The 15,894-nt window shown below is 40.3% G+C and overlaps 1 protein-coding gene across 1 annotated transcript in view; it reads left to right on the forward strand.

Annotated features, from left to right (window-relative positions):
- Positions 1-15,894, forward strand: part of LOC130905504 (calcium/calmodulin-dependent protein kinase kinase 2) — a 44,217-nt gene that overhangs the window by 1,104 nt on the left and 27,219 nt on the right. Inside the window, exons 2-4 of the mRNA XM_057818993.1 lie at positions 8,422-8,719; positions 11,781-12,104; positions 15,677-15,724. Of these exons, the coding sequence (XP_057674976.1) occupies positions 8,486-8,719; positions 11,781-12,104; positions 15,677-15,724 (606 nt within the window). The 5' untranslated portion in view covers positions 8,422-8,485. The remainder of the gene's footprint in view (positions 1-8,421; positions 8,720-11,780; positions 12,105-15,676; positions 15,725-15,894) is intronic.

Here is a 15,894-nt window from a genome sequence, read left to right on the forward strand (position 1 = left end):
AAATATTTATCAGAAATACTATAACATACTCATTTTTGCTACAGTATATTTACAAAATACAGAATTGAGATTTTTCAGAAAAATGTTGCAGTTTGTGTTTGTACATTTGCTTCTTAAAATTAGAATCCTCAATGAAATACATTACTTTTACCGCATAGCTTTGCACAAATTGACACAGACAGGAATGGGAAATAATCTACTAGACTACGTGGCCAACACCATCTTTTGCATTGAACCTGAAAAATCTCTTCCCCTAAAAAAACAAAACTAAACAGTGGTTGAGAGCATTTCATGTTTTGTGATTAACTCATTGGCTGCCAATCACGGCAATAGAAATCGGGTGGCTGGCAGTGATCATTCAGACTGCCAGCCCTTCCCAAGTCTCTTTCAGACATGGTTTGAATTCCGGTAATGTGACGGTATTTAAACAGCTCACGCTTATGTGTGAACAGAATCTGACGGTTTACTTTAATCGGACATTACGCAGTAATTTACCACCTTCAGATTTAGTCACAATCCTAGATCAGCTGTAGTAATAAGTGTTGTCGTCTAAATAAAAGTAGTAGTGTTACGCATCAGACGAACTGTTTGATGATGTAGAGTAGGGCTGAATGATATTGGAAAATACTGACGTTCCGATTTTTGGGGGGTTTGCGATATATTGCAATACTAAAAGTAGAAGACTTCACCAGACTTGAATAGCTCTGTTTGGAAAGACTTTGGTTGACTCGCTATGACCACATTGTATTCATTAGAGATGTCCCAATCCCATCACATGATCGGAAATCAGCCAATCGCGCCATTTTTATGAAGCTCGGAATCGGGTGAAAAGGATCGGGTTTTTAATTCAAAAAAACATTTGTTTTTTTGCTTCATGCTCGTACAGCCCCTCACCCTCTCTCCTGAAAAGCAGTGTGATCAAACTTTTTTTCTTGGTCACCAGTGCAGCTGGTATTTTGTACTTAAAGTTAATGATGATTGACAGGTTTGTAGCTCTGATCTAGCCAGAGACGCCTCAGTAGATTCACGATCAAAGGCACGAATGTGTTAATCATTGTTAAGCTTGGTACGCAGTCTGAAGTGGGCTGTAGCAACTCATTCATGGTGTAAGTGAGAGGATGTTCTTGGCAGCTTGAATGTCAAAGCAGAAAAAACTTTTTTTTGTATTGGATCGGGACTCTGTATCGGCAGATTCTCAGAATCAGTTGACTTTGACTCGAGTGCAAAAATATGCAATCGGGACATTCCTATCATTCATATAATGCCGTTTAATCCAGGCTAAGGGAATGTATGGAGACTGGTGTATATAAAAGGGATCCAGGAAGCCATGTCTCTGCACAATTGCTGCCTTTCTGAAGACATTACAATTACCTTAAAAAACAAAAAACAGGGTTAGGGTTCACTGCTAGCGAGAGCGTGCTGTCTCACTGTGCATGTTTGAAAGCAGCTAACCAGGAATGATCTGGTACACTTTGTCTGAAAAAACAAATTACTTGTAAATTGAGGCCACGCCACACTTTAATTTAGGTGATTTGTGAGACAAGCCAGTTAAATGGATTTATTTGTAATTAGTCTGTTTAGAAACACAAAATAGCTACAGTAATCTGGACAGCCATGAATTGCTGCGGAGCTAGTGAAGATATGAGCCATGAACAGAACGGATGAAATGCCAACGCGTTGGAGGAAGACAACAAACGAAGGAACCAAAGTCGGGGACTAAAACTTAAATAATATTGAATTACATCTACCGCGACCCTCGTGTGGAAAAAGCGGCATGGAAAATGAATGAATGAATGAATTACATCTATTTTCCCCAGTACGTTAAATACTGTATTTTTTGATTTTCGGGGTGTATGGCTTCTCTTGACTTATATTTCGCTGTGATTATGTCAGTGTTTAAGTGAAGTCGTTCAAGGATGCTCATCCGTCCATTTACAGGAGCTTATCTCTTACAGAGATCACTCACAGGGTTGCCTTGTTGATCTCTTAATGAATCCGTGGATCCTCCTCTCATCCAGATGGCCCCATGTCATACTCGTACATGTGTGTCTTTAGGACAGCGTTTGCTTGTAATGCTGTACTCAAGTGTTTATGACTTCGGCCACCACCCTCACTCAAGCTCTGTGAACCCAGTCTTTCTTCACTGATAGAAAAAGTAAAGCCACATGGAGTAAAGCATCTGGAGCGGGCAGCTGGTGTTTGAAAAGGCTTGAATCAGACTGTTTTTCTGATTTTTTTCCATTCAGCTGCTGTGATCACAGGGGATCAGTTGAGTTAAAGGCTGCAGACAGATTTTCAGTGTCTGACTACTTGAAGACATTTTTCTCTTGAAGTTGTATTTTGTGACATTTTCAAACATTGAGTGTTTTATTGCAAACACGGTACATACTGTTAAGGGTACACTTTTCATCTTTTTGGAAAATGAAAACCAAAAAGCATCTAATGTGTATTATACTGTACATGAGTGCATACATGTGAAATTTGTAATGATGCTGTAATTGATATTCCTATAGACACGGCATCTTACGAGTGCCACAGCTATTTCTTTTGTTCTTACTACTAGTTTTTAAATTGGAATTTTTATACAATGTGCGAAATATAAACAATTACTGTATGTCACAAAATATCCCTTGTGCAAAGTCGGATAGCGTCAGTTCCAGCCATGGGTGAAAGTGGCTACAATTTTCTGTTTTCCAAGGCGCGTAGCGATTCTTTTAAAAAAAAAAAAAAGAAGAATATGATATCATGTCCTCTCTTCTAATAGCATTAGTAACTTTAGTCCTTATCATCTTTCACTTGGATGTTGTGATGAATGACAACGCTGTTCAGTTTGAGAGTCCTTTGGAAAGAGCTAGAAAATAACTCATTGACTCATTGGACTTAGAGGAGGACAGAGAAGGTGGATACATCCACTGAGATTTAAGGCCAGTCAAGATTTATATCCCTGCTTCTCATTCTGAACACCTGTGAAACCATATCACAGCATGCTCAGAGCTGCTATGATACCAGTAAAACATGTCTCAGCTGCCAAGTGCCAAGTTCGTCCAAGTTTAACAGGTCTGTGTCGTGTTTGGATTAGTAGAGGATGAAATGGATGCTGTGAATACAATGACATTGGACTGTTTTGTTCATGAATACCAGGCAGGTCTAGAAACATATTTGTGTTTCATCACTTCACTTTTTTGTGTGAAGCCATTTACATGTCGAGTTTCTCCATTAAACACACACCGACAACTCTGTTGGCTCGGTTAAACCCTTAATATGAAGAGGGAAAATATATATCTAATAGAAAATATCTCATGTACAGTATTTGTATCATCAAAATCATTTCTGCACATTTTTCATTGTTGTCATGTTTCCACCTGTCACAATTAAACAAATTGTCAATAATAATTGAAAATCCGTATGAATTCGATGCTGAATATTAGCACATCTATATATAAATACTACAATGGGTATGAAATTAGCATAAGTAAATCTTCATCTTTATACTTCAGGAGTCCAGACTACCATTTTTTTTTTACTAGGAGCACAGCGGCCCCTAACTTAAAATTTTGGGGCGCATGCTGAAGATTCAGGGGCGCACACTGTAAATCGACATGCTAAGTTTCCCTCATATTTTCACTCTTTAACCGATAAATACTTTCATAATAAGTCCATAAAACTACAAACTTATGAACCTGTATTTTATTCTCTATCAGTTTTGACATCAACATGTATACGGCTAACAAATTAGGTTAACATGGGAATTTTTTTTAGGGAGACTCAGCTGTGACATGGATGCAAAGTGTCGCATTCATGACAAAAAAAAAAAATACTGTGTATCACAAACGTGAGTAAACCCCTGGCATTTCTGCAGATATTTACAGTGCCTTGCAAAAGTATTCGCCCCCCTTGAATCTTGCAACCTTTCGCCACATTTCAGGCTTCAAACATAAAGATATGAAATTTAATTTTTTTGTCAAGAATCAACAACAAGTGGGAGACAATCGTGAAGTGGAACAACATTTATTGGATAATTTAAACTTTTTTAACAAATAAAAAACTGAAAAGTGGGGCGTGCAATATTATTCGGCCCCTTTACTTTCAGTGCAGCAAACTCACTCCAGAAGTTCAGTGAGGATCTCTGAATGATCCAATGTTGTCCTAAATGACCGATGATGATAAATAGAATCCACCTGTGTGTAATCAAGTCTCCGTATAAATGCACCTGCCCTGTGATAGTCTCACGGTTCTGTTTAAAGTGCAGAGAGCATTATGAAAACCAAGGAACACACCAGGCAGGTCCGAGATACTGTTGTAGAGAAGTTTAAAGCCGGATTTGGATACAAAAAGATTTCCCAAGCTTTAAACATCTCAAGGAGCACTGTGCAAGCCATCATATTGAAATGGAAGGAGCATCAGACCACTGCAAATCTACCAAGACCCGGCCGTCCTTCCAAACTTTCTTCTCAAACAAGGAGAAAACTGATCATAGATGCAGCCAAGAGGCCCATGATCACTCTGGATGAACTGCAGAGATCTACAGCTGAGGTGGGAGAGTCTGTCCATAGGACAACAATCCGTCGTACACTGCAGAAATCTGGCCTTTATGGAAGAGTGGCAAGAAGAAAGCCATTTCTCAAAGATATCCATAAAAAGTCTCGTTTAAAGTTTGCCACAAGCCACCTGGGAGACACACCAAACATGTGGAAGAAGGTGCTCTGGTCAGATGAAACCAAAATTGAACTTTTTGGCCACAATGCAAAACGATATGTTTGGCGTAAAAGCAACACAGCTCATCACCCTGAGCACACCATCCCCACTGTCAAACATGGTGATGGCAGCATCATGGTTTGGGCCTGCTTTTCTTCAGCAGGGACAGGGAAGATGGTTAAAATTGACGGGAAGATGGATGCAGCCAAATACAGGAACATTCTGGAAGAAAACCTGTTGGTATCTGCACAAGACCTGAGACTGGGACGGAGATTTATCTTCCAACAGGACAATGATCCAAAACATAAAGCCATATCTACAATGGAATGGTTCAAAAATAAACGTATCCAGGTGTTAGAATGGCCAAGTCAAAGTCCAGACCTGAATCCAATTGAGAATCTGTGGAAAGAGCTGAAGACTGCTGTTCACAAACACTCTCCATCCAACCTCACTGAGCTCGAGCTGTTTTGCAAGGAAGAATGGGCAAGAATGTCAGTCTCTCGATGTGCAAAACTGATTGAAACATACCCCAAGCGACTTGCAGCTGTAATTGGAGCAAAAGGTGGCGCTACAAAGTATTAACGCAAGGGGGCCGAATAATATTGCACGCCCCACTTTTCAGTTTTTTATTTGTTAAAAAAGTTTAAATTATCCAATAAATGTTGTTCCACTTCACGACTGTGTCCCACTTGTTGTTGATTCTTGACAAAAAATTTAAATTTGATATCTTTATGTTTGAAGCCTGAAATGTGGCGAAAGGTTGCAAGGTTCAAGGGGGCCAAATACTTTTGCAAGGCACTGTAAGTATATCTTTTCATGGGAAAACTGACAAAATGACACTTTGACACAACGAAACATAGTCTCTGTGAAGCTTATATAATAGAGTTAATTTATTTTTCCCCTCAAAATAACTCAAAATATAGCTATTAATATCTTAACCCCTGACAACAAAAGTGAGTACAGCCCTTTGAAAAAAACGTGCATCTGTAAATGTCCAAATTGAGTACTGCTTGTCATTTTCCCTCCAAAATTTCGTGTGACTCGTTACAGGAGTGCTGTCAGCATTGCTGCAGAGATTGAAGAGGGTAGTGCTTAGACCATACACCGCACTCTACATCAAACTGGTGTGCATGGCTGTCACCCCAGGAGGAAGCCCCTTCTGAAGACGGTACACAATAAAGCCCACAAACAGTTTGCTGAAGACATGTCAGCAAAGCACATGGATTACTGGAACCATGTCCTATGGTCTGATGAGACGGGAGGGCTTTCTTGAAAACAGAATCTTTAGTCATGGGTTAAAGTCAGGGGTCAGGAACCTTTTTGACCAAGACAGCCAAAACACCCAACACATTTTAAAATGTGATTCCACGAGAGCCATACAGTGTGTGCAAGTCTATGTGTGTGTGGCTATATATATACTGTTTTTTCTATGTTCTGTTGCCAGCTTGTCCGAGTCCATTTTGTGAGCAGTTTCTTTCATAAACGCATTTGAATGCATCACACGGGTGCGTGGTCAACCTCTGCTTTTACAAGCAGTCGCAGAGTTGTGATTGAAATAAATCTTGAGAAAACGACAAAGTCTAACATCGATACTTAGGATGTTACAGTCATTACGCAGTTGCGCACTTAACATGGTGTGGCGCCGCGGATATTTCCTGGAAGCACAAACCACAACCGGAGACGACCAGGGGGACGTGTGCATAAATGTGGCCGAGGCAGGCAGAGCCTCTCGGGGCAGCCGTTTTGTGAATCTCGTTCTCCTGGAAGTGGCCCGGAAGTCCTTTTCTTCTGTTGTATTTTCCCTTGGCAAACCAGCTCCTTTACATTACCTCGAACTAGTCGATTTAACCATGAAAGAATTTTATCACAAAAAAAAACAAACAAACAAAAAAAGCAATCTTACTGGTCGCGCAAGTGCGAGCAGATGAAAAAAATATTTGCACTGGCTCTAATTTTAGTCACAAAATGCCCCCATTTGCTGGCAGTCTGGAGCCCTGATAGTGACTTACAAATGAACTGAAATTAGGGATTATGAGCAATTCTTTTGTTCTGTTTTTTTATCTACAGTGGGGTAAATAAGTATGTAGTCAACCACTAATTGTGCAAGTTCTCCCACTTGAAAATATTAGAGAGTCCTGTAATTGTCAACATGGGTAAACCTCAACCATGAGAGACAGAATGTTGAAGAAAAAAAACAGAAAATCACATTGTTTGATTTTTAAATAATTTATTTGCAAATCATGGTAGAAAATAAGTATTTGGTCATTACCAAAAGTTCATCTCAATACTTTGTTATGTACCCTTTGTTGGTAATAACGGAGGCCAAACGTTTTCTGTAACTTCACAAGCTTTTCACACACTGTTGCTGGTATTTGGCCCATTCATCCATGCAGATCTCCTCTAGAGCAGTGATGTTTTGGGGCTGTTGTTGGGCAACACGGACTTTCAACTCCCTCCTTACCCCGTGGCGTCAAAATGATAACAGGAACGGTGAGCAAAAATCCCAGAACACACGGGGGCACCTAGTGAATGACCTACAGAGAGCTGGGACCACAGTAACAAAGGCTACTATCAGTAACACAATGCCCCGCTAGGGACTCAAATCCTGTGCTGCCAGACGTGTCCCCCTGCTGAAGAAAGTACATATCCAGGCCCGTCTGCGGTTTGCTAGAGAGCATTTGGATGATCCAGAAGAGGACTGGGAGAATGTGTTATGGTCAGATGAAACCAAAATAGAACTTTTTGGTAGAAACACAGGTTCTCGTGTTTGGCGGAGAAAGAATACTGAATTGCATCCGAAGAATACCATACCCACTGTGAAGCATGGGGGTGGAAACATCATGCTTTGGGGCTGTTTTTCTGCAAAGGGACCAGGACAACTGATCTGTGTAAAGGAAAGATTGAATAGGGCCATGCATCGAGAGATTTTGAGTGAAAATCTCCTTCCATCAGCAAGGGCATTGAAGATGAGACGTGGCTGGGTCTTTCAGCATGACAATGATCCTAAACACACAGCCAGGGCAACAAAGGAGTGGCTTCGTATGGTCAAAATACCAGCAACAGTGTGTGAAAAGCTTGTTAAGAGTTACAGAAAATGTTTGGCCTCTGTTATTGCCAAAATAGGGGACATAACAAAGTATTGAGATGAACTTTTGGTATTGACCAAATACTTATTTTCCACCATGATTTGGAAATAAATTCTTTAAAAATCAAACAATGTGATTTTCGTTTTTTTTTTCTCCACATTCTGTCTCTCAAGGTTGAGGTTTAGCCATGTTGACAATTACAGGCATCTCTAATATTTTCAAGTGGGAGAACTTGCACAATTAGTGGTTGACTAAATACTTATTTGTCCCACTGTATATACAGTGGGGAGGACAAGTATTTGATACACTGCCAATAGGTTTTCCCATTGTGAGTGTATCAAATACTTGTTCTCCCCACTGTATATAATTTCTGTCAGTAAGTACCTTTTACAAATACAATTTTTAATTAAAATTTATTTTTATTTTTATTTTATGGTCATGGAACTTTGAATTGATAAAAGAAGTGTTTATGACATGTTCAATGAGGAAATGCCAATTTTGACATTTTTCACTCAGTAAAGCATCATTGCCTTTTATCCTTTATCTCAGAATAAATTTGCGCAACCTCCAACTCAGTTTGCGATGCCAAGTCACATTGTGTTTTCAATGGTTAGAAATATATTTTCTCTTTTACTTTTAGGCATCACTCCCTTGAGGTTTCCATCTGATGGAGCAGTTGTTGTCACTGTTTGCAAAGAGGCACCATGTTCCCTTGTCACGTAACTGCCTGGCCTGCCTCTGAGCCCGTTGCTGCTTGCGGCGGTCATGCACCAGCACCGCAACCTTCACAACCGCTCCCCGATTTGCTGTGCAGCTGTTCTGCAGCACCGTTGAGCGCCCACTCTGAAACGCCGTCCCCAGATCCCATGGAGTCCCTTATTGTGGTGACAGAATGTGAACCAAGCAGACCATCTGGAGCGCCCGACGGGGAGGAGGAGGTAGGATGAAACACAACTAAAAGATGACATTGCTCAAATTCCTCTCATTTTGTTACCTGTCGACGTTCGAAGGATGGATATGAAATATTTTCACAACCCTGTTCAAATGCCAGATTTTGTGGTAGGCAGTGTTGTTTTTGGCAGGCCTTTTAATTAGGGCTGCAGCTATCGATTATTTTAGTAGTCAATTAATCGATTAACTAATTAGTTCGAATAATCGAGTAATCGGAAAAGAAACATAAAAATTAAAATACCTGAGCTGAGCCTCCAACGGTATAATAAAAAATAAACTAAATAAGGATCTAAGTACGACAAAGAACAACTTACATAGCAATAGTCCGCTTGCTTAAATGCTATAAAATGCTAACTTTTTTTTTTTTTTTTTTTAATAAAACATCCTAAAGACTTACTGACCAGAAAAGCCAAGTGGCTCTGCTAGACTGGCCAGTCTTTTCAGAGGACGCTCGCCATTCTGAAGCTTATACTAATGTTAACGCGAATGCTAGGCTAAAAGTAGGATTACATTTAGCGTTAATGATCACTTAGCACAGACCTTCAAAGGCTAAGGCAAGATTACATATTCTCTCTTGCCAAGACAAGAAAACAAATTTTACCATGTTTCCAAACAAGCACGATGGAGCGCAGCCTAGCTTAAGACTAAAGATACACGATAATATCGGTCACCGATAATTATCGGTCGATAATGGCATTTATGATGTCACACAGATAATCCAGATAATAAAAAAATTCAACCGATAATGCAATCCGATAATTATATACTTGATTTAGCGCCAAATGTGCGCAACCGAAGAATTCAGCACGCCGCCTCCTTAAGCCCCTCCCCTCTCTGAAGCCCCTGAGGGAGGAGGGGCTGAGGAGGCGGAGTTACACGACAAGAAGCAGTTGTATATTATGGCGGCTGTTACTAAAAAAAACGACGCTCTCGCCATCTGCGAAACATGCACCGCAGAATTTCCATGAGGCAGAAAGAAATCGTCCTCTTTCAAAACCGCTAACCCAGCAGCCATTTAAAACTGCATTACAAAGATTTTTGGAACAAATGCGAGGCTGCTGCTAGCGGGAATGCTAAAGCTATTGTAAACACAAACTAAGTTAAACTACGGGGCTTGTGACGATACAGAGTCGGGTTGTTTGGGAATGCAGCCCAAGGATGGTGGTAAACTCGCATCTAAGGCTAAACACAAGCACGATTGGAGACCGATAATCGGCAAGTAGCCGTCTTCCGACGGAGCCCGCCGCTCTGGCCGGTCCGGCAGGCCGCTGCTCCGTAGGCGGGGCGGGCCGAGCCCGGTTCCCCGTCTTCGGGACCTCCGGCGAACACCCTGGTTTCTCCAGCGTTCCCCACGGCGTGCGAGCAGAGCCAGGCCCCGAATACGCCGCGGCAAACCGGCAGGGGCGGGGTGGATTATCCGGTACGAACATAGCTGTCGCCGCCGAGACAGGACCCGATTTTTTTTTACCGAAATGACCCGAGAGCCAAAGCCCTGGATAAAAAAATAATGCAGTTTATACGACCACCGTTATTCATGAAAAACATGCCAATCACATAATTTTCACCACGGACATTTGGACAAGTGATATCCAGTAAGCAAGCTTATCATGACGGCACAGTGGTTAGATGATAATTTAAACATGCAGAAAACGAAGTCAGCCAGTCAATAATGCATTCAGTATGTAAAATGACGAGCGGTCAGATGACTTTGTAACGCTGCAATTATTTTCGGCTTAACAAAACTCAGGCACAAAACAACACGCACGTGGATGCGAGCTCCAACTCTGTCCAAATAGTACTACCGTGTATCAGTTTAGCTGCTGTAAAGCAAATGTCGTGAGTGCCATAAATGTAAATAAAGCGCTGCAGAATGAGTACATGACATCTTGCTCTTTTTTGAGTTAATCATTTTCACAGTGTGCAACAAAGCATATTACATTAGCAATCACTTTTCAAATTATTTAACTTATTTGTCTGCTCAATTACAGTCACAGTAGATAATCAAAACTTAATGGCACTTATTAACCCTTATCAATTTAAATATGCACATTCCTGTTGTAATGAAATAGCAATAATATTCTGTAGCCACAAATATTATTCAATATTTTTCCTTCTTCCAAGTTTTTATTTTTTATTTTTTTTAAGGATTTAGTATAGTAATGTATTGCTTAAAATAAGGCTGTTAAGATTATTTTCAGGTAGCTATTTTTCTTCCAAGAAATCTGAGAGAAATACACTTGAAGCGCTGGCAGATAATTTCACTTATGTCCAATAGATTTACACTTAAAACTGACTAGTTTTAAGGAGGTGTGTTTTGCAGTGTAGTAATGTTATATATGTTAGGAATGGCTTACTTATAAAGGCATTTTTGTTCAACTTAGGTATTTACGCTAAGTAATTGTTGCCAAAAGTTTACCATTACACAATGTCAGACAATCTGTCATTATTTAGATGTTGGAATTGACTACTTGTTCATATTTTATGTTGAAAAAAAGAGCAATAAATTATATTTTTGCACAGTAATATTTTCTTTTGTGTATACTTTAAAATTTTACATAAATCTTTTAATAGAATTATCGGCTTGACATTATCGGTTATCGGTTGGAAGGAGGAGGAAATTATTGGTTATCGGTATCGGTTGAAAAATGTATTATCGTGCATCACTACTTAAGACACGTCCTAAACTCGGGTTGGTGAGGGAGAGGCTTAGCACATCTCACATGAGTGACAAAACCCAAACACTGCCATGATGCAAGCTGACATACAATATGAAAATTTCAAGCATTGTGAACATGTTACTGAAACGATGTCACATTTTCGTCTCATTTTCGTCTTGTAAGACGAAAACTGGCATTCGTCTTGCTCTGTTCTAGTCTCCCAAGCCATGTTTTTAGCTCGTTACGTTTTTGTCATTTAAAAATTGTTTGTTGACGAAGTATTTTTGATATTGTCATTGTGGTAGGAAAAAGAAGCCTACATGTTCCACTGTAACTGCTATAGTATTATGATTTGTGTTAGTCACTGTTCAAATATTTCCTCCTATCTTAGGTAGAAGAAATGGACAGCTCTGAAACACCGACACCACCCTTCCCCACTCTGTCCTGTGACCTCCTCTCTCACACAGTCGGTCGCTCAGAGGCTCTGCTGCCAGCCGGTGAGGAGCAAAGAGCCCGGCTGAACCTGTCTGACAGGAAACTGTCACTGCAAGAACGCTCGCAAACGCAGACATCCCCCTGCACCTCCCCGGGACTCAATGGTCGCTACATTTATCCGTCGTTACCCTACTCCCCCATCACATCGCCCCACTCCTCTCCACGCTTGTCTCGCAGGCCCACTGTGGAATCCCACAGTGTCTCAATCACAGACCTCCAGGTATCGTATAAAATCACATGGGTTACATTTTAAATGTTTTTCCTCTTTGGTGTGTTTTATTTTATAGGAAAACCATATAATTCCATTTCATCAGCACTACATCATGCCTAACAAAGGTCGTAAATGTGTGACAAAATTAAGTTTGTTGGTTATGCGGTTTGTGATTTGATTGCAATTGCTTTTAAATGTCATTTAGCGAATTAGCATATTTGAAATTGTCGACAGTGTGACATTTTACCTCGCCTTATTATGCAAGTACCTGCTTACTTTGCTATTGTCCAATAATCTGAGGAGAGTGGATGACTATCAACACAGTTTACTCATTGAGGAGGAATCCCCAAGTAGTTTGGACGCATTATTTTACTGTTTTTGCCCATTTCACAAAGACTGACTTTACAGAAGGAAGATTATGCAGAGATTTCACAATTCTCTAACATCGGGTTGCCAAACCATACTTTACGTGGGATGCACGTGGGGGTGGCCAGAGAGAGCTTGCGGTGTGCATTGCTCGTATGGTGTAAATGTCTCGTGCTTACTATTTAACTGAAGGTGGACGTCATGCTCCTGGTCTTACTTGACGTGTTATACTGTATAGGTCCCCCAACTGCCATCTATTTTTCATTTCCCTGATTTCTAAAATATATACGCTTGTGTGTGGAAAAAAGACAGTGTAAAACATGTATAATACAGTGGGGCAAATAAGTATTTAGTCAACCACTAATTGTGCAAGTTCTACCACTTGAAAATATTAGAGAGGCCTGTAATTGACAACATGGGTAAACCTCAACAATGAGAGACAGAATGTGAAAAAACAACAGAAAATCACATTTGTTATGTACTCTTTGTTGGCAATAACGGAGGCCAAACGTTTTCTGTAACTCTTCACAACCTTTTCACACATTGTTGCTGGTATTTTGGCCCATTCCTCAATGCAGATCTCCTCTATAGCAGTGATGTTTTGGGGCTGTCGTTGGGCAACACGGACTTTCAACTCCCTCCACAGATTTTCTATGGGGTTGAGATCTGGAGACTGGCTAGGTCACTCCAGGACCTTGAAATGCTTCTTACGAAGCCACTCCTTTGTTGCCCTGGCTGTGTGTTTAGGATCATTGTCATGCTGAAAGACCCAGCCACATCTCATCTTCAATGCCCTTGCTGATGGAAGGAGATTTTCACTCAAAATCTCTCGATGCATGGCCCTATTCAATCTTTCCTTTACACAGATCAGTCGTCCTGGTCCCTTTGCAGAAAAACAGCCCCAAAGCAAGATGTTTCTACCCCAATGCTTCACAGTGGGTATGGTGCAATTCAGTATTCTTTTTCCTCCAAACACGAGAACCTGTGTTTCTACCAAAAAGTTCTATTTTGGTTTCATCTGACCATAACACATTCTCCCAGTCCTCTTCTGGATCATCCAAATGCTCACTAGCAAACCGCAGACGGGCCTGGACGTGTACTTTTTTCAGCAGGTGGACACGTCTGGCAGTGCACGATTTGAGTCCCTGGCGGTGCATTGTGTTACTGATAGTAGCCTTTGTTACTGTGGTCCCAGCTCTCTGTAGGTCATTCACTAGGTGCCCCCGTGTGTTTCTGGGATTTTTGCTCTCCCGTTCTTGTTATCATTTTGACGCCACGGGGTGAGGAGGGAGTTGAAAGTCCGTTTTGCCCAAAACATTTGGCCTCCGTTATTGCCAACAAAGGAGGTGAACTTTTGGTATTGACCAAATACTTATTTTTCACCATGATTTGCAAATAAATTCTTTAAAAATCAAACAATGTGATTTTCTGTTTTTTTTTTTTTTTTTCACATTTTGTCTCTCATGGTTGAGGTTTACCCATGTTGACAATTATAGGCCTCTCTAATATTTTCAAGTGGGAGAACTTGCACAATTAGTGGTTGACTAAATACTTATTTGCCCCACTGTAGGTGGCATACATGATGTGTGTTACTTTTGCTCATGTTTTACTATATGTAGAGCAGTTTGGGCTATACATGAAAAGTGGTTTTAGTTTATTGATTGGCTTATTGATTGATTCAAAATTCAAATATGCCTATATATTACCAAAGACACCAGAGCTCACACTTATACCGATTTGGATTGGTAGATAATTTTAGTTTTTCAGTCTTCAGCCTTGGTTTCCTCAATTTTGGTCCTGACCAAGAAGTTTCATTTCAGTGCATTCTTTTTTCTTATCTCCATTTGCCTCAAAAGCATCAATGTCCCACTGATAAAGTGTGATCTTTGTGAATGCAAAGGTACGTTTTTACAGTCCTAGCAGATATATACAGTGGTACCTCAATTTACGAAATTAATTGGTTCTGGAAGTAGTTTCGTAACCTGAAAATTCCGTAAGTAGAGACGCGTTTTCCATATAAATGTAAATGTAAATTTATACATAAATCTTTTATAATGCATTAAATGCATCAGGACATGTCGCAAATACATGTAAATATTGGATTATTCCACAATAAACAAAAAATCAGAGTGGTGCATAATGTATAAAAACAAGAACAGAGTAAAGTATATAAGTTAATACACTCATGTAAAGCTGTCGGAATACGAGGGCGAATGAAGAGGACGCTGAGATATACACATACACACACAGCAGAGGTCCCTCTTAGCCAATTGGATGCCAAGAACGCTAGGCAATAGCCAATAGCAGAGCAGCTAAAGGGATGTTACGTTCAGTAAACTCTGGAAGCTGCGAATACCAGCAATACTGTATTTTTTGCCTTATGTATCCTGAAATGTCTTTCGTAACAAGAGGCAATATTTTTCCGTTGAGGCATGCCTTAACCTGAAAATTCTGTATGTAGAGACGTTCGTAAGTAGAGGTATCACTGTATACGTATGTACAGTAGATGTTAGAAGACATATGAATAGCAATTAATCGAGGTAGGAATTGACATACTGTATAAGCACCCTCCCGCAACTAGTAGCTGTGATGTGAATCCTACTGACTTCTAACTCTCAACGAGAAACACTACCATTTTCACTATATGGATAATATAGAGTTTGTTCCGTGTCTTATACTTGGCGCACGCATCATATTTAATCTGCTACTGCAGTACCAACACTACATTTAAAAATAGCAACTTGCCTAGTCATTCTATCCCTCTTTGGCGAACTGTTCTCTGTAGTCTAGCTTCATATGCTTCTCAGCAGTGCCTTTGTTCTCCTTTGTCTTTGGCACCCGCTGTTTGGGAAGTAAAAAAAATGTCCGTCGGACAGAATGTTCTTCAACGCTGCACCATAATTCTTGTCTGTGGAGTCGTAGACACACTGCATAATAAGTAAAGAATGATTCAGTCAATACACAGGTTGCTGTAATAGGAGTTTTGTAGATCCATGATGTACTAAATGCTTGCTTGTTCAAAATCTTGAAATATTTTTTTTCTCTACAAAACTGTTCAAAGCATTTAATACATGCAAGGCCAGCTTTCATAGAATGTCCTTGTCGCTCATATTTGAAACATTTCTAAAAGCTTTTTCTCCTTAAGCGTCTGAGTGCTGCATTTATTTGAAAATATAACATGTTCTGCTCTTCTCTCTTTATGGCTGCTCCTCAAGGACTGCGTTCAACTCAACCAGTACAAGTTGAAAGATGAGATTGGAAAGGTACCATCAGATTGCTTCCATTCACCAACTCCTCTGTCACTTTCTTCCTTCCGCCTACCGCTTGTCTGTCAACTAGCATTCATCGAGTGGAACAGGCAGTGCGCTTTCTGACATCTCCCTTCCGGATGTCCTCATTTCCCGAGCTTTGTACGAGCCAGCCGGCCCACTAG

Source organism: Corythoichthys intestinalis, chromosome 17 (genome assembly GCF_030265065.1).
Source record: "Corythoichthys intestinalis isolate RoL2023-P3 chromosome 17, ASM3026506v1, whole genome shotgun sequence".
Taxonomy (NCBI): Eukaryota; Metazoa; Chordata; class Actinopteri; order Syngnathiformes; family Syngnathidae; genus Corythoichthys; species Corythoichthys intestinalis.